General features: G+C 55.1%; 1 protein-coding gene across 1 annotated transcript in view; it reads left to right on the top strand.

The window, feature by feature from the left end:
• Positions 1-6,450: 6,450 nt before the first annotated feature.
• Positions 6,451-19,625, top strand: part of TAF4 (TATA-box binding protein associated factor 4) — an 84,454-nt gene continuing 71,279 nt past the window's right edge. Inside the window, exons 1-3 of the mRNA XM_031656033.1 lie at positions 6,451-6,542; positions 6,609-6,718; positions 7,077-7,556. Of these exons, the coding sequence (XP_031511893.1) occupies positions 6,451-6,542; positions 6,609-6,718; positions 7,077-7,556 (682 nt within the window). The remainder of the gene's footprint in view (positions 6,543-6,608; positions 6,719-7,076; positions 7,557-19,625) is intronic.

The raw sequence follows: 19,625 nt of genomic DNA, 5'->3' as shown, positions 1-19,625 counted from the left end.
AGGAGAAAGATGGCGGCCAGAAGACTCAGCAAACCTGCTCATTCCTCCTTCTTCTGCCTGCTTTATTCTAGTCGCATTGGCAGCTGATTAGATGGTGCCCACTCACATTGAGGGTGGCTTTGCCTCTCCCGGTCCACTGACTCAAACGTTAATCCCCTTTGGCAATATCCTCACAGACACACCCATGAATAATACTTTCCATCCTTCAATCCAATCAAGTTGACACTCAGTATTAACCATCACACTTGTCTTCTAGCTTTTCCAGCCAGAAAAACATACGGCTTCTTATTGGAGTTTTATTTGCCCTGGATGGCATGGCCTGTTACCTGACTTTAGTCTAGAAGCTGTGCAAACAGGGAACTCACCTGGTGCCGTTTTCCTTTTCCAAGTGTTCACGCCTTCAGAATGTGCCTGCTGTGTTCACGCTCTGGTGGCTTCGGGTAAGTGTTGTTTCCTATTTTACCCAGAGTTTACAGCACTGCCTTTGGGAGGGTTAGTTCAATAGGTGTTCACTCCACCATACCGGAAACAGAAGCCCAGCTTGTCCATTTCTGTAAAGAAAACAAAACAAAACAAAAAACAAAACAAAACAACTGGGATTTAAATATTCATTTTGTGTACAATCTGTAGATAATTTTGGGAGAAATGACATTTTTACAATATCGAGCCTCTGACTCTTGAACCCAGTGTATCCCTCTGTGTAGTTTTTTCCCCTAATTTCTCTCAATCATGGTTTACAATCTTCTGACTATAGGTCTTACATTTCTTTTTGTTAGTTTGATATTGAGGTATTTGGTTTTTGATGCTCTTGTAAAGGGTATTACTTTAAGTTTCATTTTTTACACTCAAATTGACACTTGATGGTCAGCATCTAATATCTTAGCTTTATATGTCCCATCCTAACTATGCTTACTGAGTAAACCTTACCAATGACACAACTGTGGTTCGTTAAATCTTCCAAAGCACCTGCAATGGAACTAAATGTTTTCAGGAAGGTGCATTTTGTTTTTGTTTTTGTTTTTGGCAGGGGGGTAGTGTCTTCCTCTATCACCCAGGCTGGATTGCAATGGCACCATCTCAGTGCACTGCAACCTCCACCTCCTGGGCTCAGTAGCTGGAACTACAGACACTTGCCATCATGCCCGGCTACAGTTTGCATTTTTGTAGAGACAGGCTTTTGCCACGTTGGCCAGGCTGGTCTCGAACCTCAGATGATCGGGCCACCTTGGCCTCCCAAAGTGCTAGGATTACAGGTGTGAGCCACCGCGCCCAGCCAGGAGGTGCTTGGATTTTATAAACTGAGTATGTGAACAGACTATGGGGAAAGTTATTTTAGGAATTAACCAAAGCAGCAAGAGCACTCCTAAGAAACTCCTGGGGGGACCTCGTGCTTAGAAAGTGGGAGCCCAGTAGCGTTGCACCTTTCCAGGTTAGGGAGGGGTCTAGAGACCACAGGCTTCTCTCACTGGAAAGGTCATTCCTTGCTTGCACCTTGGGAAGGAGAGGTCCCAGGAAGGCTGACTTGTTGGAGTGCCGTCAGGACAAAGACGTTCACTCCTGAGCTTTGAAATAAATACGCTGCTGTCTGAGTTAAGCTAGTAAAATCCATCCATGATGGCTATGGTTAGCCATTTGTGGGAGTCAGCCAAGAGGCTGTTGTAAATGAGTCACTCAAGAGTTTGCAGACAGGCCCACTTGGGAGATCTGGGTCAATTTCAGGGAGGAAGCAGGCCTTACTCTTGACTATAATTTAGTGAGCAGGAGTCTAATCCGTGGCATCCAAGTGCGTCTGGTGTGTGGATGCACCGGTCGGTCAGCTGGGCAGTGCCAGCTCTGCCAGCTTTTGGGTCCGAGTCCAAGGTTTCTGCCCCTTCCAAGAATGAAACCTGGGCTGCTGACTTAACCTCAAGCTCCAGTCCCTCCCCATCTGTACGACAGGCTCCGCCTGGCCCTTGATCACGTGTCAGGCCTGATTAATGCTGGTGTCTGGCCGAGCCCTGACCCTGGCGAGAGTCCTGGCCGAGCAGATCTGAGCATCCTCATTTCCTTGTGAAAGCAGGGCAGGGGGTGGAGGTGTCCTGGCCAGTGGACTTCTCTACTCCAGAACTCTCAGGTCGCAGGCTACTGTCTCAGACTTCAGCCTCCCCAGGCTTGTGTTCTGGGGTGAACGGGACAGGCTAAGTGCCTCCTAATTTCTCAAAGGTCTCCCCATAAGTGAACAGTAAGTAGCCATCCCATATAATACTGACTTGAATAGTGTCCCCTCAAACCATATCCACTAGAACGTGAGAATGTGACCTTATTTGGAAGCAGGGGCTTTGCAGACATAATTGGTTAAGGATCTTGTGATGAAATCGTTTTGGATTTAGGGAGGTCTTGAATCCAACGACTGGTATCCTTGTGAGAGGACACAGACACACAGGGAGAAGGTCAGGTGAATACAGAGACTGGAGTGATGTGGCCACAAGCCCAGGAATGCTTGGAGCCACCGGAAGCTGGAGGAGGCAGGAAGGATCCTCCTCTGGAGCGTCCGGAGGGAGTGCAGCCCTGCCGACACCCTGGTTCTGGTGTCTAGAGCTGTGAGACTCCACCTCTGTTGCTGAAGTTGTACACAATTTGTTAAGGCAGCCTTGAGAAATGCGTCCGTCTGCATTTACAGAGCAATTAGGTGGCCACAAGTTTCTCCCCGGGATGTGGACTCATTTTTGACCACGGACATCCCCCGAGTCTGCAAGACTGAGGAACGCTGCCAGTGGGGCTGAAGACACCCCAAAAACACTTGGCTGCTATCTAGCTGCACTTTTCATTGCGGAGTAGGGGGAAGAGGTCTCATTCTGTCGCCCTGCCTGGAGCACTGTGGCACACTTGTAGCCTTGAACTCCAGGGCCCAAGTGATCCTCCTGCTCCAATCTCCCAAAGAGCTGAGACCACAGGTGCACACCACCACGCTTGGCTAATTAAAAAAAGATGTTTTTAGTAGAGACAGTGTCTTGCTTTGTTGCCCAGGCTGGTATGAACTCCTTGCCCAGGGCCATCCTCCTGCCTCAGCCTCCTAAAGTGCTGCAATTACAGGCGTGAGCCAGCGGTGACTTTTAAAAAAGTTTGTTTTATGATGAAGGCTGTCAGGCAGTCAATAAAAGCACAGGTCACAAAACAAACACCACAGACCTTTCACACAACCTACAGCTTGGAAACCACTGATTCCTTTTATTCTTAGATTTGTTTTATTCTTTTTTTTTTTTGAGATCGAGTCTCGCTTGTAGCTCCCAGGTTGAGTGCAGTGGCGTGATCTCGGCCACTGCAAGCTCCGCCTCCTGGTTCACGCCATTCTCCGCCTCAGCCTCCCAAGTAGCTGAGATTACTACAGCCTGGCCACACCAGGTCCTGCTAGTTTTTTGTATTTTAGTAGAGACGGGTTTCACCATGTTAGTTTGTGGGGATAGTCTCGGACCTCCTGACCTCGCGGATCCACCCACCCTCGGCCTCCCAAAGCTGGATTACAGGCTTGTTTCAATCACACCGCCGACGAGCCGACTTAATGTGTTTAAAACTTAATTCAAAACTTGTTTTTATTTTTTTTATATTTAAGTGAGCATGTCTGATGCTCTATTTTATTGAAAAAGACAAGACCTTAGTAAACTTGGAAGGCCCACTGAGCTGCCAGCTGCTGAGGCCACCTCTCTGCCCATAGCCTCCCAGCAAACATTTTTCTGGATTTAAACAGTGCTTGTGATTGACATTTGTTACAATTCCCTCTTTCCTCTTTTTATGCTGGGTGGGATTTTTCTTTCAAACTACACAAGTCCTACCTGCTTGTGCCAACAACTAAAACCATACAATAACTAAAATTTGGCCCGAGGTCCCCAGGGTGACCCCCCACCACATGAACACTAGGAGGGGCGTCCTCACACCCCTGCCACACCCCAGCTCCTCCTCACACCCCCGCCACACCCCAGCTCCTCCTCCTTCGGGAGGCAGTGCTCCTGCAAACCCCAGACATAGAGCTGCCTGGCTGTCTGCAGCTCCCACCCTCCCCAGGGTCTTCTGGTGCACAAGACCCTCCTTGCAAGGGAAGCTGGGATAGGTGGGCACAGACCCTAGACTCCTCACAGTTTCTGCAGTTGCCAGGCTGGACGGTTCCTCAGAAGATCCTGCGGATAATGTCAACGAAGGCGTGTGTGCAGGAGGCTGAGCCCAGCCTACAGAGAGCCCCGAATATGTTGGAATGAAGGGCTCCTGGCGGGGCCTTGGAGAAGAGAAGCCACCGATGGCAGGAGACTCATTACAGATCTCAGTGGAGTAGCAGCGGACTTGAAGAGTGGAGGCCTGAGCGTGGGAACCTTCAGTTACCTCAGCCTTTGGGACCCATGGGCCTTGGAACTTGGTCTGTTTCATGCGAGTCCGGCGTTCTGCTTCTGCTCCCACTCCAGTGTGAGGGGTCTGACGGTATGGGCTGTGCTGTGAGCCTGGTGCACCCCACCTTGCAAGTTGTGCATGAGGCCGGTAAGCCTGCCTGTGGTTTGACCTACTTTAAAAATGTTCTAATTAGTTGTCAACACTTAAAAATTAAAAATCTCGAAATTTAATCATCACTTTATATTTCTGCTCTTTCTGGAAAACTCAGACTGTCCCCCTACTGAGCTCAAGGTGCCCCATATGTGCACCCATAGGGGCCCTCCCTGCCATACCCAGCCGGCTTCATTCATTTCCTTTCCTGCCTTCTGGGAGCCAAAGTTCAGGTACAAAATTCCAGCTGTACGTTTGCAGTGATTTTCCCCGAACACTGTTTCCCTAGAGGGGAGGCACCTCTCCTAGGCTCCGTCCTCAATGCTCATTGGCTGCTGCTGCTGTCGAGAAACAAGCCTGGGGTGAAGTCCCGTATTCCAGCAGTCTCAGTAAGTCCATTCCCTTGCGAGGCTGCAATTCGAACAGGCACAAGGGTCCAGTTCGGGTCTGCTTTTGAGACTAGCAGTCTCCTTTGCTACAACAATTAAAAAAATCATTTTCTATGTCAGCAACGTCATTCATCGTCCCGAGGTCTCTGCTTATTGCGGCGCTGTCTTCAGCTGCGAAGACTGATCCTGCGGCCTCTTGTCCCCAGTGAGCTCCGAGGCAAGGAAGCGTCTCTCTGAAACCTATTCTGGGCTCTTAGAAAGAAATGGGAGAAAGGAAAACCACTAGAAATGTCCAATAACACCATCTTTTGGTTGGAAAATAAAACACGCAGAAAGAGGGAACTGGAACTTTTACTGAAGTATTTCTAGAGAGAAGGTGCTTGGGAACATTTTAGGTAACTTACTCCCCTCCCCCAGCAGAAGGTAAAAAGAAAGCTACTTCCAGACTTGCCAGCTTCATGCTCGGGAACTTCGTTTGGCGCCTGGCAGGCACCGTGCTCTTACCTACGGGCTTATAAGACACTCCCGTCTCCAAGGCAGCTGGGTGCGGGTACAGTCACCCCGGGGCGGCTTAGTTTATTGATTAAAAATGGAGGGAAGGGCCAGGGGTGGTCACGATTGGAGGGCGAGAAGAGCCGTGCGCGCAGGACCCCTCCCCACCGCCCGGGACCGGCTACCCAGGGGCGGACCCAGCTTCCTTCCCCGCGGCGGCTCGGAGGGGCCGGGCGCCGGTCCCCGTCCTCAGAGCGCGCTGCGAGAGCCCCGTCCCCGTCCCCGCCTGCTTCTCGGGCCCATCCACTCCGGGGCCTGCGCGCTGCCCGGCCGGCGCCCCGGCATCCCCGCGCGCTGCTCCCCGGGCCTCGGACGGGCCCTGCACCTCCGCTGCCACCGCGCAGGGCGGCCCGCCCGGCGTTCCCGTCAGCGCCGCCGCAGCCATTTTGGAGCGAGCGGAGACAAAGAGCGAGGCCCCGTCGCCGCCCCCGCGCCTGCCTCGGCCTGGCTCCAGTGCACTGTCCCCTGCATCCTGCCCTGCTCCGAGTGGCCACTGCTCCCACCTCTGCCTGCCAACCTCTGGCTCCAGGTCCCGCTCCAGCCCCCAGGCTTCAGTTGTTAAGTACGCTTCCAGCGCCGACCGCTCCGCGCCCCTGGCTCTCGGCGTTGCCGTGGTGCCATTATTGCTTTAAGTGCACCGTGAAAGACCGTTGGCGCCCCTGGTTCTGCGTGCCTGCGTAAGCACTTCTTCCTGCCTCTGGTTGCGCGCTCTCTGCCTCTGCTGGCTGCGGCGTTGCTCTCTTACCGTTTGCCTGCTGAACCTTCCTTTCCGTTTATAGCTCGGCCCGAGCGGCGAGGCGGCGGCGGCTTTCGAGGAAAAGATGGCGGCGGGCTCGATCTGCTGGACGAGGTCTCTTCAACAGCGAGGTGGACGAGAAAGCGGTGATGACCTGCGGGTCGCCTGAGTCGCAGCTGGCGGCCAGCGCGGCTCAATTTCACCACCACCTCTTTCGGCAGCTCGCGCACGCCCGAGGTGTACCGCAGCCGCCGGCGCGCCGGAACCATGCCAGAGCGCGCAGCCCCGCCGTGGGCGCAGGGCCGGGCTGCCCCCGCCGAGGGCGCGCGCTCCGGATGGGCGCCGGAGCCGCCCCGCAGGTAGAGCGCGGCTGGTGGCCGCGGCGCCCGGGCCCCCTCACCGCGCCGCCCCCCTTGTCCCTGCAGGCCCGCGCCGCCCGCCGCTGAGGCCGCCGCCCGGCAGCGCGGGGCCTGCGCCCCGTGCCCGCTGCCGCCGCCGTCGCCGCGGGCCCGCCCGCCCCCGCCGGCCCTGCCAAGCCCGCCGGCCCCACTGGCGCCGCCCGCGCCGCCCTGGCTCACCCTGGCCCGGCCCCGCCCTGCCCCTGGCAAGCCTGCTGGCCCTGGCGCTGCGTGCAACTTTGAATGGGAGCGCCGCAAGCGAACCAGGATTGCTGACTTTATGAAATAATAATATCGGTTCAAGAAAGAAAGCGTTTGCCTGTTTGCCCTGGATTGTTATCCGACGTTCTTTGTTGCCTTGCGTTGCGGCTCTTTTGCCCTTTGTTTCGCTCCCTTGCGGCCTGCTGTCCTGTTGCTGCCCTGTTCTACACTTTGCGGCTTCCGTTATCTTTCGAGTAGTGGCTGTTCGGCACTTTGACTTCTGATCATGAGCAGGTTTGGCGAGGCCGCCCCCTGCCGCAGCCCAGAACGGGGGCAGCGCCGGGGCAGCCCCCGCCCCCGCCCCGGCCGCCGGGGGCCCCGCGGGGGTCAGCGGCCAGCCCGGGCCTGGCGCGGCGGCTGCAGCGCCAGCGCCGGGGGTCAAGGCCGAGTCGCCCAAGACGGTGGTGCAGGCGGCGCCCCCGGCGGCGCAGACCCTGGCGGCCAGCGGCCCGGCCAGCACGGCTGCCAGCATGGTCATCGGGCCAACTATGCAAGGGGCGCTGCCCAGCCCCGCCGCCGTCCCACCGCCCGCCCCCGGGACCCCCACCGGGCTGCCCAAAGGCGCGGCCGGCGCAGTGACCCAGAGCCTGCCCCGGACGCCCACGGCCACCACCAGCGGGATCCGGGCCACCCTGACGCCCACCGTGCTGGCCCCCCGCCTGCCGCAGCCGCCTCAGAACCCGACCAACATCCAGAACTTCCAGCTGCCCCCAGGTGAGTGGCCGCACGGGGCGGGAGGGAAGGGCGGGTCCCAGCAGCGCCAGCTGCCAGTTCCAGGAAGTTCTCCGCTGGTGGAATGCTAAGGTCATCTGTCCCGTAGGCCCGTGGCTGGAGCAGGCCGAGGGGCAGCCTCTACCCAGGTGCGGGGCCAGCCCGGGTGGCTGCCTGCGAGTGAGCCAGAGGGAGTCGGCATAGCCTGCGTCCCTGTCGCTGTTCCAGACGTCCGCGGTGGCTGCCTGTGGCTGGGGTTGGTCTGTTTCGGAGTGGCTCAGCCAGGACTCCTACTGGAGCGGTCCTTACCTGCTCCCGCCCTGTGTGCCCCTGCCCCGGTTGGAAGGCTCAGCGCAGGGGCTCCCTGGGCCAGGCGATGGGGTCTGCAGAGCTGAGGGCAGAACCTGGAGGTGCGAGTGGCAGCAACTGTCCCCTGCTCAGTTCTGCAGTTAGGCGTGTGGCCTGTGTCCCCACTTAGCCTTTCTGCCCCTTTGTGACCCTGGGCTTGAGCCTCCCCAGTCTCCAGGCGAGGACGGGGGCGCGACACCCCCTCCTCGAGGCTCGGGAAGTCGGGATGGAAGGCTTGGGCTTCCCTGTTGGCCACCAGGAAGGCAGAGATGTCGGGCGCACCCTGCGAGAGTCCTCCCGGCGCGCAGCCTTGCTGAGAGCCATGCTCTGGAGTAGGGTTTCAGCGCCGTGTGTGTCACCGTTTCTTCCAGCGCTGCGTTGGTGCCTAAAGGAAAGAGCGCCCAGCTAGTCTGGTTGCTGCCCCCTCGGGAGGGCAGTGGGAGGGCGGCGGCAGCAGATGCTCTCGCTCCGTGCAGGGGTCTCGGGGTAATACTGGCTGTGCTGCGGATGCCTTGGGCTCAGACGCCCCTTCTGCCTGGCAGTTCTCACGCTCTTGGTCTAGTCTGCTGCCTCTGCGACTCCTCAGGGCCCCTCAAGTTTGACGGGAAAGATTGCCTGGCCAGCATTGCACGCTAGGCTGCTTTTGTCTGGGGCTCCCCATCCCTCCCCAGCCGCCTTGGTGGGTGCTGGGCAGGGGAGCTCCTCCCCGGCCTGTGGTGACGCGCGCCATGCAGTTGTAGCAGCTCGGTGGCAGCAGTAGTAGGAACTTCGAGGAGAGCGTGGGTCTCTTCTGTGTCCCCTCTCTGAAGGGAGCTATTGGTCACTTTGAGAGGTTTGCAGCATCTTCAGAAGTGAAAGGTTTTCCTGTCCGAGTATGTGAAGTTCAGGGCTGGTGGTCAAGACTAGACAGGGCGGGGGTAGGGAGAGTCTGTCTGGGAGACCGCTAGGCTGCAGTGCTCCAGGGAGGAAGAGGGCTGAGAAGCCACTTCTCCGGGGTCACTGAGACGCCCGTTATGACAAGCTGTTGGAGTACTGAAGCATTTGTAGGGGTGTTTCGCCAAAGTCTTGGTTTTGCTCCTATGTGTATATTGACCTTTTAGTAGAAAATGTGGCTGATCTTTAGTAATGTTGTAAAAAGGTGTTTGATGGCCGTGATCTGTTATGTAAACTATCGCAATGCTTTATTTATAAAAAAGTTTTTCCAGCGGTCCCCCATGTCTCAGCGCAGGCCAGGTGCCTGTTGCACCACTTTGGATAGGTATTGAACTCTGCCTTGCGGGGCTGGCCAGGTTGTCTTGCTCTGAGCCTCTGCACAGGTAAAGCCTCATCTCTTTCTTCTGGGAGGAGGTGGAGGAACACATAGTTGGAAAAGGGCATTTCTGCTGTATTTATCATGAGTGATTCTGGGACTCACTTCCATCTTCTGTTTTAAGGTCAGTTTTAGGGTCAGGTGTGTTTGATGAGGTGACAACTTGAAAAACAACTGTAGGAGTGTTGACTGTGCGTGATTCCCGTGTGTGAGGACAGAGGAACAGCTCACACAGACGTTTGGGTGGCAGTGCTGAGAATGGTACTTTCAAGGAGCTGAATGCTACTGTCTAAAAAATGAAAGATTTATCGCATCTCTTTATGATCCCCTGCAGTTGATCTACTGATGAGGAATTTTGATTATGTTGTTTATTTCAATAGTAGCCAAAGCAAAAAAAATACATATATATCAATAAAACTAGCAGTGCCCCAAACCAGAGTACCTTCTTTTGTTAAACAGTACAACTTAATTTTGTAAATCAAAATGGCAAATTGCAAATACTCTGGTTACTTCCTGTAATTGATTGATCAGAGAATATTAAATTATTCTAGTTCGCTCCCTCTTCATTGAAATATTTCATAATAAAAATGTTTAGAACAAAGATGGAAGTAACAAAAATAACTCTTGCTTGGCTAATAACTCATTCTAGTAACAACTCAGTCTTGCAAACTGAGGAGGAGCCGGGAGTATTAGGGGTGGGCAGGGTTCTCGAAGCTGCATGTGGGTGTCAAGTGGAGTAGCAGATGAATGGCAATTGGATGGGGTGTGAAAGGGCCTGCCCCTCCCAGGCCTTCCCTCTGTGGAGGTCTTGGATGGGAGAAGGGAGGGGACAGAGAGGTTTCACCCTGAAGTCTTTAAGGCTAAGCCTTAGGCCCTGAGTGTTTCAGCCCCACAGCGCGCCATGTATGTTGAATTTGGCTTTAGCTAGGTGTCTTGATATTCTTTGTCAGGACAGTGTTGTAAAGATAGTTATGTTAATATAATTGTAATTTGCTGGTTTGAGGTGCCAGAGTTTAATTTTTATTCACTGAGGAAAAATGAGAAAATTAAGTCTTTAGTGAGATTGTTGCAGATGACACACTTGTCCCAAGAACACTGAAAAGCGCTGGTTCTGTACAGCTTAGGACAGTCATAACGTCATAGTCAGGTTGTGATTACAGCTGAAGGAAGAAAAAAGTAATCTGACACCCGAATTAGCATGTTTGTAAATTGAGAGATCTTTTCAGATAGGTGTAAGGTAAAGAAGTTCATTTCTAAAGGTTATCTTTTGGCCTGGCAAATTCGCATTTTCTTCAGTGCATCTTGGTCTATTGTGCTTTCATTGCCAGATTTACTCTCCTGTTGCTCTAAGATTTGTCCCAAGTGTAGATTCCCATTCCAGGACAGAAAAGCACTTTCTCACCGTGGTCCTCTATCCCTTGGCCTAGGGAGCGTGTGCTTGCTGCGTGTTTTAGGATGAGTACTCCCAGGTGAATGTGTGTCTACGGGTGGTGTCTGCAGCATTGGTTCCCATCTGTGGGGAAAGGGGGAAAAAGTCCACTAGCCCTTAATCGCGCTGTTGGGACAGGGGTTGGGTTTGGCGAGTCCAGCCCCATGCTGGGTGGCGGCATGCTCTGAGTTCCGGTGCCAGTGGTGGCAACCAGTGCTCTGGCACAAGGGACATTCCTAGAAGTTTCGATTTTGTGACTTGAGGGCCCTGTTGCCCTTTGACCTGGGAGGAATATGTTGTCCCTTAGAGCCTCGGCTTCCCCAGCTGTAAAGTGGGGTTGCCCGTTAGGTGAAGAATGTGAATTCTGTCACGTTGGGCCTGACAGAACACAGCTGTCAGGTGGCATCACTATTCCACAGTCTCCCAGTTCCCCTCATTTTCACTGTTTTTCACACATTATCCAGACTGGATGTCTTCTCGGTGACCGAGGCGTTTGGCGTGGCAGCTGACTCTGGTTCTGTCAGTGGGGAAGTTACCGAGATCTCAGGTGGGTCACCCTGGGGCAGCAGTTGCCTGCCTGCCAACATAGGGGAGGGTTGCAGTGACCTTTGGAGGCCTGGACCTGGGTGGAGGGCTTACTTTAGGCTAGAGGTCTTAATCAGGCGTTTCTTTTGACATACCTAGGAAGGAGTGACATTTGAAAAGAACAAAGAAAAGTAACTTTTGGGGAGCTGTGTAAAGACAGCCCTGGGCAGCTCTGCCTAGCATAGGGCAGAGGTGCCGCTCTGGGCCTTCCTTTCCTCCCTGCTCCCTGCCCTGCTGCTGGGGTCTTCACTGTTGCCTTCGGGATAAACAGAGTCATCTTGGTGACAGGTTGGGATGGACCTCACCTGCCTTTGGTGTCTCGGAGCTGGTGACCCTCATGGGTTAGTGGCAGCCAGGACTCGGGGACCTGTCACATTCTTTGGAGCCTCTCTCCTCACTGCTTGCTGTGCCTGAGCGCTGTGTTCACAGTAGAGGTCTGTGAGTTTGAACAGAGGGTGACGTTTGAAGTTCGTTACAGTCGCCCTGTTTCTTAGGGCCGGTGAGAAGCTTTGTAGGAGAGGGTGTCCCGCTTGCTTCGGTGGCAGATGGACCTGAGGCAGGCCCCGAGCACCTGGGAAGTTGGCCTTCTCCCAGGGCAGAGAGCAGAGCCACCCTGGCTCCCAGGACTGCCCCCGGGCTCCCCGGTGTGCTGTGGAAGTTGCCCCTTAGACATTGGCACAGGGTCGCTGGGAGGTGGCGTTTGGTCAGAGCAGCACAGACCCAGCTCGGCAGAACAGAGTGGTGGACGTGTCTGCATCCTGAAATCAGAGTGGAATCGAGGTGGTTCCTGTTCTGCCTCCAAAGCCTTTTCTATCGTATAATGTGAGTTTTCTTCCACTTAAGTGATGAATTTGAAGAAAGCTTTTATAAATTGTTGGTTATATGTGAGTTGATCAAAGCATAATTAGCAGCTGTTTTTGAGGATCTTGAAGCAGAGGTGTAACAGGGCTCTGGAGAAGCTTGCCTGAGGTTTGGGGTAATTTGCAGGGTTCCCAGAGTGCTTTGCTTTTCTTCTTCGTGGTGCTCAGTAGGAACCTCCAGGCCTTCGATCGTCCAGGAAACAGTTGCTGTTCAGGGCGTTCTGCTGTGGTGCCCGGCTCAGGCAGCGGGACGGTGGCCTTTGCTTAATCAGGCCTTTGATAGCAATAAAGCAGTTAAATAAAGGGGGCTTTTTGCTGCAGGCCCTTCTGTGCTGAGTGCTGTGCACCTGGGCTTCCTGGATGCTTCTGCTTCCAGGTGGGCCTGCGGTTGCTATGGCATTGTGGTGGTGTCAGCTGCAAACGTGTACACAGCTGTTCTTTCCAAATTCTTGCTTGGAATAGTGAAGCAGAACAAGTGCTGTAAAGTTATGTTTGAAAATGGGGTACTTAATTTTTCCATAGTGGGACCGTGAAAGTTTTGAGTGAAAACTTTTGATTTTTACATATCTCAAATGAACGTTTGCATCAAAGCAGTACAACTTCCAAAAAACCAGGACATACGTGTTGTCCACCATGAGGTCCCTCTCCCATTTGAGAAAGTATATGGTGTCCCCTGTCGGTCTTTCTGCGGTGGTCTCAGGCTCTTCTCCAGGCCTGCCTTCTGCCTGGAGTGGGCCGTGCTGCTGTGTGCAGGATGAGGTAGTGAAGCACCCCCAGCTTCTCCTGCCATAGGTGTCACGTTGTGGAGCAGAAGTTGTCTGTTGGGAACCGTGTGTGAGGACGGGAGAAGTTGTCTGTTGTGGACTGCGTTTGGGGACTGGAGAAGTTGGCCCCACGAGCCTGGTTGTATGTGGCTTTGTGTGTAGACCTGTGTCCGTCCTTCCTGAGGTCTTGATGGGCCCTTTCTGTCCCTCACTTGGCATCACTGGAAAGCGCCAGTGTGAGGAAGGCACACGTAGCATCTTGATCTCAAAGTTGTGAGAGGAGTGTGGCCAGCTAGGGTGGTGTTGGGGCACATGGATCTTGGAGGGACCATTTCCGAATAGTCAGGAAACCCCAGAAACAGTTTTTTATGTCTATCAAATTTGACATTAGGTTTTAGAATGAGGACCCTGCAGTAAGAAGGTCTGTGGCTCCCAAGGGAATTGTTTCAGGGTTGGGGTCAGAGGTCCGAGTGGACGGTGCATGGACAAGGCAGGACACTAGGAGCCAGGGAGCTGCACCCTTCTCCGGGCATTGGGTGTGGCCAGAGCACACCCAGGGCAGAGGCTTTGTGGGTCAGCTGGTCCACTGTGGGCGGAGGTGCTACAGGTGGCAAGGTGGGCACCTTGTTCCAAGGGGTCGGGGGACACGGCCTTTTATTTTTTGACTTTGCATTAAAGTGTGTGGGACAGTGACCTGTGAGAGTTTTTAAAGGAAGTTCTATGTCTTCTGCAGAGGAGCGTGGTCTCCGTGGTATTCATAGGAGCCATGCACGCACTCAGAGCAGGGCGCAGGCCTGCCGTGCTTTGGAGCTTTGCAGAAGGTTACAAATGTCAGTGTCACAAGCATCATGACAGGAACGAGGGGTTATATGGGAAGCAGGCTCTATTAGCTTTTTTATGAAACTATAAGTGCAAAAAAATTATTAGTTACTTCACCAACATGATTTTTCTGATTATAAAATGAGTTTTTATTGATTATAGGAAGTTTGGAAAGTAAACTGTGGAGATGAAAATAGAGTCACTTGTAATGTGACCTGGCCCAGACTGCTCACATTTTGGGGTGTCTCCCTTCAGCCTGTGTCCGGTGCAGATCTGCTTCTGTGTTTTTCTGTAATTACATTTCTCCTGTGACCCAAGTCTGTGCCTTGCCTTGTCCTGTGTCTGGTGCATTTTCCCTTGGCCCTTGGTGGTCTCAGGCTCTAGCATTTGGTAACAGGCCCCTGCGCCAGGGTGCTGTGCTGACGATGACAAGTGGCCCCCGTAGGTGAATGCCTTTATGTCTAACTGCGTGTCTGGTAGTTTGAGCATTTTCAAAGCTTTGATACATATCACCTTCCACCAGATAACACGTTTAAAACCATTGCCAGAATACGACTTTTGGAAACGGACACTATTCTAAAGGAAGAAAATCATGTCTAGTTTTAAGTTGCATTTCTTTAAGTGAAGTTAGACTTCGTTCATGTGGATGTTGGCTATTTATTCTCACCAACTGTGACTATTTGTATAAGTGCGTTCTTTTTTTTCAAGACAGTCTCTCACTCCATCACCCAGGCTGGAATGCAGTGGTGCAATCTCAGTTCACTGCAACCTCCGCCTCCCGGGATCGAGTGATTCTCGTGCCTCAGCCTCCTGAGCAGCTGGGAATACAGGTGTGTACCACCACACACGGCTAATTGTTGTATTTTTATTAGAGACGGGGGTTTCACCATGTTGACCAGGTTGGTCTCGAACTTCTGACCTCAAGTGCTCCGCCTGCCTCAGCCTCCCAAAGTGCTCAGATTACAGGTGTGAGCCACTGCACCTGGCCTGCATGAGCACGTTCGGACGGTGTGTACTGGGCCATGGGGGAAGGCTGACGTGGGTACCAGGGTTCAGACATGGGTACCAGGGTTCAGCTGTGGGGGTCCCAGGCTGACAGCCCCTGCTTTCGTGGTGTGTCCATTGTGGCCAGGCAGTTAACAGGGAAACAGATCAGCAGGTATGTCTGATTGTGATTAGCACCCTTGGGTGAGAGGGGACTGCTGGGCAGGGTAGTCAGGGAAGGCTTTCCCAGGAGGCTGAGGGATGAGAAAGGGGTCAGCCACACGCAGCTGGGACATGTGTCCAGGCCGAGGAAAGAGCAGATGCAGCCCCCCCCCACCGGTGCAGATTGTAGGGCTGCCCTCAGATAGTGTGAATTGATATTGTGGGGCTGCCTGTACACAGTGTGAATTGATTGTATCACAGGGCTGCCCCCAGGTTGTGTGAATTGGTTATATTGCAGGACTGCCTCCAGGCAATGTGAATTGATTGTATTGCAGGGCTGCCTGCATGCAGTGTGAATTGATTATATCACAGGAATGCACTGTGTGAATTGATTGTATTGAAGGGCTGCCCGCGACCAAAGTGCAACGACAGAGGGGAATGCACTGTGTGAATCTGGATTGCAGGCCGCCCGCGACGAGTGAATTGGATTATATCACAGGAATGCACTGTGTGAATTGATTGCATTGCAGGGCTGCCCGCACGCAGTGTGAATTGATTCCAAGAGCCTCAGTGACTGGAAGCCATTGAGGGTTTGAAGTTGGATAGGGCATAGTTTAAAGTTGTATATTGAGGTCACTTTTGCATTTGAGCTGTGGAATGTGGGGGTGGTTGTGGCAGGGGCCCAAGGCAGTTGGCGGGGCTTAGGGAGGTGTGGATGGGCTGGAGGGAGGAGTGAGGACAAGGGCTCTTATGGAATGAAATTGAGGTGGGCAGGTGGGGTGAGAGGGAGCGTCAGTGGTGGTTGGTGGGAGGCAGGAGCTCAGGGGAGCAACTGGCATAGGCCAGGGTCCAGGAGTCATGGTGTTGGGGCTCTGATGGCCATGGGGTGTTATGAGCCTATAGGGTAGGCTAGAAGAGCTGTAGAAGGCGCCCTACAGGTGCCGGCACCTGCGAGGCTGGGCCAGCTTGGGAGCCAGGGAGGAGTGCTGGGAGAGGCTGGCGTTCATAGGGCGCATCTGGCCAGCGGAGCTGGGAGTGGGATGGGTGAGGGTAGACACCTGGGTGCAGGAGCCTGGTGGGAGGAGGTTCAGGAGGGGTGGCCCAGAGCACAGAGCTGTCAGCTCTGGGGGCAGAAGGACGTGGTGGGGCCGTTGCTGAGAGCCCTGTGTGGTGGGGTAGTGTTTGTTGCAAAGTCGCCGTCTGCCCTGCCCTCCAGCGCAGCGATGGCAGAGGTAGCGTGGCTGTGATGGAGGCTGCTTTGCTTTTGCCCTTGCAGTCCTCGCCTTCCTGCTATGTGTTGGCGTGCACGGATTCGCGGGTCTGTAGCTCTCTAGAGCCAGAAAGTCCTGGAAGAGAGTCCTCCTCCACAAAGACGCTGAGGCACACAGAGGTGACCAGCTTCTCCAAAACCCCGTGGCCACTTAACGGAGGCCACATGCCACAGGCCACCTGTCACTCCCTCAGGCCTCCTCCTTCATGCTTGTGCTGCCGAGAGAGACTGGAAATGGTTCAGCTTGGAGCGAACTTACGAACTTAAAACCCCTAAAACACAGGGACCTGTCTTTCAAAGAGAAAATCCACAGAAGGGAATGTCTTGAGTGCGTGGTGAGGGGCTGTTGCCCCGGGCTGGGTCTGTGTGGCTCGTGGCCTCACCCGACGATCCTGCTGTGTCCTGTGGGCCCTCCGGTGCTTGGGCTCCCCCAGCTGGTGGCTGTCTGCTAAGTCTGGGCTACCTCATCTGCCTGGGGAGGCCCATCACTGTCAGTCTCCGCGGTCCTGCGGCTGCAAGGGTGTCAAGCGGCTAAGAGGCACTCCTGGTCTTAAGGCCCTTGCTCAGAAGTGACGCAGGCCTCTCCCTAGTTCCAGCTGAGAAGACTCGGTCATTGGCTGTGTCCATCTGCACAGAGTGCTGGGTGGTTCAGCTTGTCCTGGGGGCGGGGTGGGATACGGGTGGACAGCCAGCATGCCTCAGACTGTGCGTGGCCTTGGTGGGCCAGAGGGATGAGTTTGGTTGGTCGGTCAACAAACGTTCACTTGGCAGCGAGCTCAGGTCAGACCTTGTGGATCCGGCAGCTTGCTGACGGAGTTGCTTGGGGAGTGACACAGGTCGGCGTGGATGGGGCGGAGGCGAGGGACACGGATGCAGCTTCTCAGCGTAAATGTCGTTCCTTTCTCCAGAGTTCCTTCTCAAGGTGGGCGTCTTCTCTGTTCAGTTGTGGGTGCCCCAGCGTTTTCCTGCTGCTCCTGTGTGACCAGCCACTTATGGAGCCACTTAGTGATGGATCCAGAGCAGCAGAGAGCCGCGCCGGGAGCTCGTCACTGGGCAGTGCAAGGGCGGTTCTTGTCCTCCGGCTTGGTGGCCTCATGGGCTCCTGGCTTCAGGATGGTGCCTGCACTCAGGGCCACCGTGGCTCTCCCTGCGCCCCACCATCAATTGGATGCAGAGCTCTGAGAGTTTGGAAAGCACGGACTGGGTGTCTTGGAGGCTGTGATTCTGGATGGGTGACGGGGCCGCCCTCTTCCACTTTTGTGGGCCAGACACAGCTCTGCTTGGGCCGCTGAGGCTGGGCTTGGGGATGGTGTCACCTCATTGCCTTGGAGCTTGTGGGCGTGCCACCAGAGTTCCTGTGTGGGAAGGGCTGCCACCTGCCTTGGGCCACACAGTGCCAGCCCTGGAGACCTAGTGTTGTGGGGGGTGGCGCAAAGGACCTGATGTCATGGAGTGTAGTGTGACCTGGGATGTGGAGGATGGCCTGAGGGACCTGGTGGTGTGGGGGGTGGCGTGAGGGACCTGGTAGTGTGGGGGTGGCTTGAGGGACCTGGGGTGTGGGGTCTGGGGGGGTGGCGCGAGGCTCCTGGAGCGTGAGCCTGCAGTTCACAGGGGGGCAGTGTGGGGACAGTGGTGTTCAAGCCATGGGACACTTGCTCATCGGGTGTGGGGGAAGTGACAAGATACCAGCCCAGACACCTGGGTGGGGACATTCTAGTGGTGCAGGGGAGGCAGTGACCCAGGGCACACACGGGCTGGTGCTGGGGTGTGGAGCCGGTGTGGGGCAGGGCACCCTGGGGTTTGTCGATCTCAACCGACTGGAGGCGACTGGTCCCAGATGGCAGTGCTGGGGTCAGGTTCAGGAGGAGATGGAGAGGTAGGTCACTGACTGTGGTGAGGGGGTCAAAGGACAGTTTCTTTGTTTTTTCCTGTTTGTTTTTTAAGTGATCTTGGAGCCACGCTCAGTAGCGGAAACAAAGTGTGCCCCGTGTGGATTCGTGCTTTGGGTCGGCGCGAGTTAGGCTGGATGAGGACGGGTGGGGCGGGAGGGGGAGGTTGAGCCTTTGACGTACTTTATGTCAGCCACTTCATCCAGGCCACTGTCATTTGGCCTGCACGCCGCTCCTGCACCCTACTTGGAGCTGGTTGGCCCGGGCGCGGCTGTGGTGCTCCGTGGCCACACTGTGCTGTGGGGACGCAGGGAGTCCAGGGTGCAGGATGCAGAAGGGGAAGGTGGCTTTCCTGTCATCTCTCTTCCTTGTGGTTGTGAGGTGATGCGACCCTCCAGGGGCTTGGTCGTGTGTCCGCAGGCCCTAGAGCCTGGTGGGAGGTGGCAACCTTGGTTTGTCCAGGAAGGGGTGGCAGATGTCCAGAATGGAGCGTGTCCTGTGGGTGCAGGTTCCTCACGGGTGGATTTGTCTGTCCTCACTGCATCCCCACTGCCCGGGACACCCCTGAGGTGCTGGTGGCCCGGCCAGTGACAGCTGCAGGAGGCTTGGCAGGGGCAGCATTGAGGACCACAGGCCACCCGCCATGAGGTTCTGAAGTGGTGCCATGGCAGGGGCCAGGCCTCTCAGAGGAGAGACTGAGCGCCAAGGGACTGTGCTGATGGCTGTGGGGGTCACCAAATGAGTAGGGAGGGAAGGTGGCCTCTGTGGATCAGGGCTCTGGTAGTGGGAAGACAGGTCTAGGACAGGCCCAACCCTGCATTCTGTGGCGGTGAGAGGGGTGGGAGCGAGCGGCGGGTGGGACTCATGCTGCAGGGCCAAGATGACCAAGTTCCCTCTGCAGGTGCACCCTGGGGAGGGCAGTCACAGGGCACTGTGGGGAGGGAGCCTGGCAGGTGGCTCTGGTGATGCCTAGACGGCCTGTCCTATCAGCAGCAGGGGTGTGCCCTCCCAGGCAGGCCTCTGCTGTTCCCAAGCCCCGTGGCTCTCATGGAGCCTGCACTGGGTTTGTTGAACTCTCTTGTCCTTCTCCTCTCTTTTTTTGGAGACTTTGACCATTTAAATTTCTTTACTCTTGTTTTGGTGAGTCTTGCTTGGGAGGGGTGGGGGAGAGAGGAGACTGTGCTGCCAGCACCCAGGGCTGCTCTCAGGGGATGGGGGCACCTGTCTGGAATCTTCACGTACGAGCACAAGCAGGTATTGTGACGCTTTGGGAAGAGTTGTCAGAAGCTGCCTCCTATGGGGCAGAGGTGCCAGGAGGAGACTCCTGCCGTGCCCAGGTCCAGGCTGGCAGGAGAAGGGAGTGGTGAGGGATGGGACATGGAGTGATCCACGGGAGCAGGGCCAGGCTGGGACCCCAGAGGGGAGGATGAGAGGCCAAGGACAGGTCACGCGGGGGACAAGCCCTTCCTTCTGCTATTGTGCCCTGGTCGCTGCTGTGCAGAACCCTCCGGTCTGCAGTGTCCTGTGGGGGCTCTGGGTGTTACCTCTTTTGACTGTTGCAGCCTCATCTTTATGGAAGGTTGTAGAAAAGCAGTTTGTCAGGTGTCCTCTGTGAGTACTTAAGACTCCAGCGTCTGATAGTAGGCGTTGGGT

The sequence above is a fragment of the Papio anubis genome, chromosome 16 (genome assembly GCF_008728515.1).
Source record: "Papio anubis isolate 15944 chromosome 16, Panubis1.0, whole genome shotgun sequence".
Classification (NCBI taxonomy): Eukaryota; Metazoa; Chordata; class Mammalia; order Primates; family Cercopithecidae; genus Papio; species Papio anubis.
The sequence above is the reverse complement of the archived record's forward strand: the minus strand, read 5'-3'. Positions and strand labels throughout refer to the sequence as shown.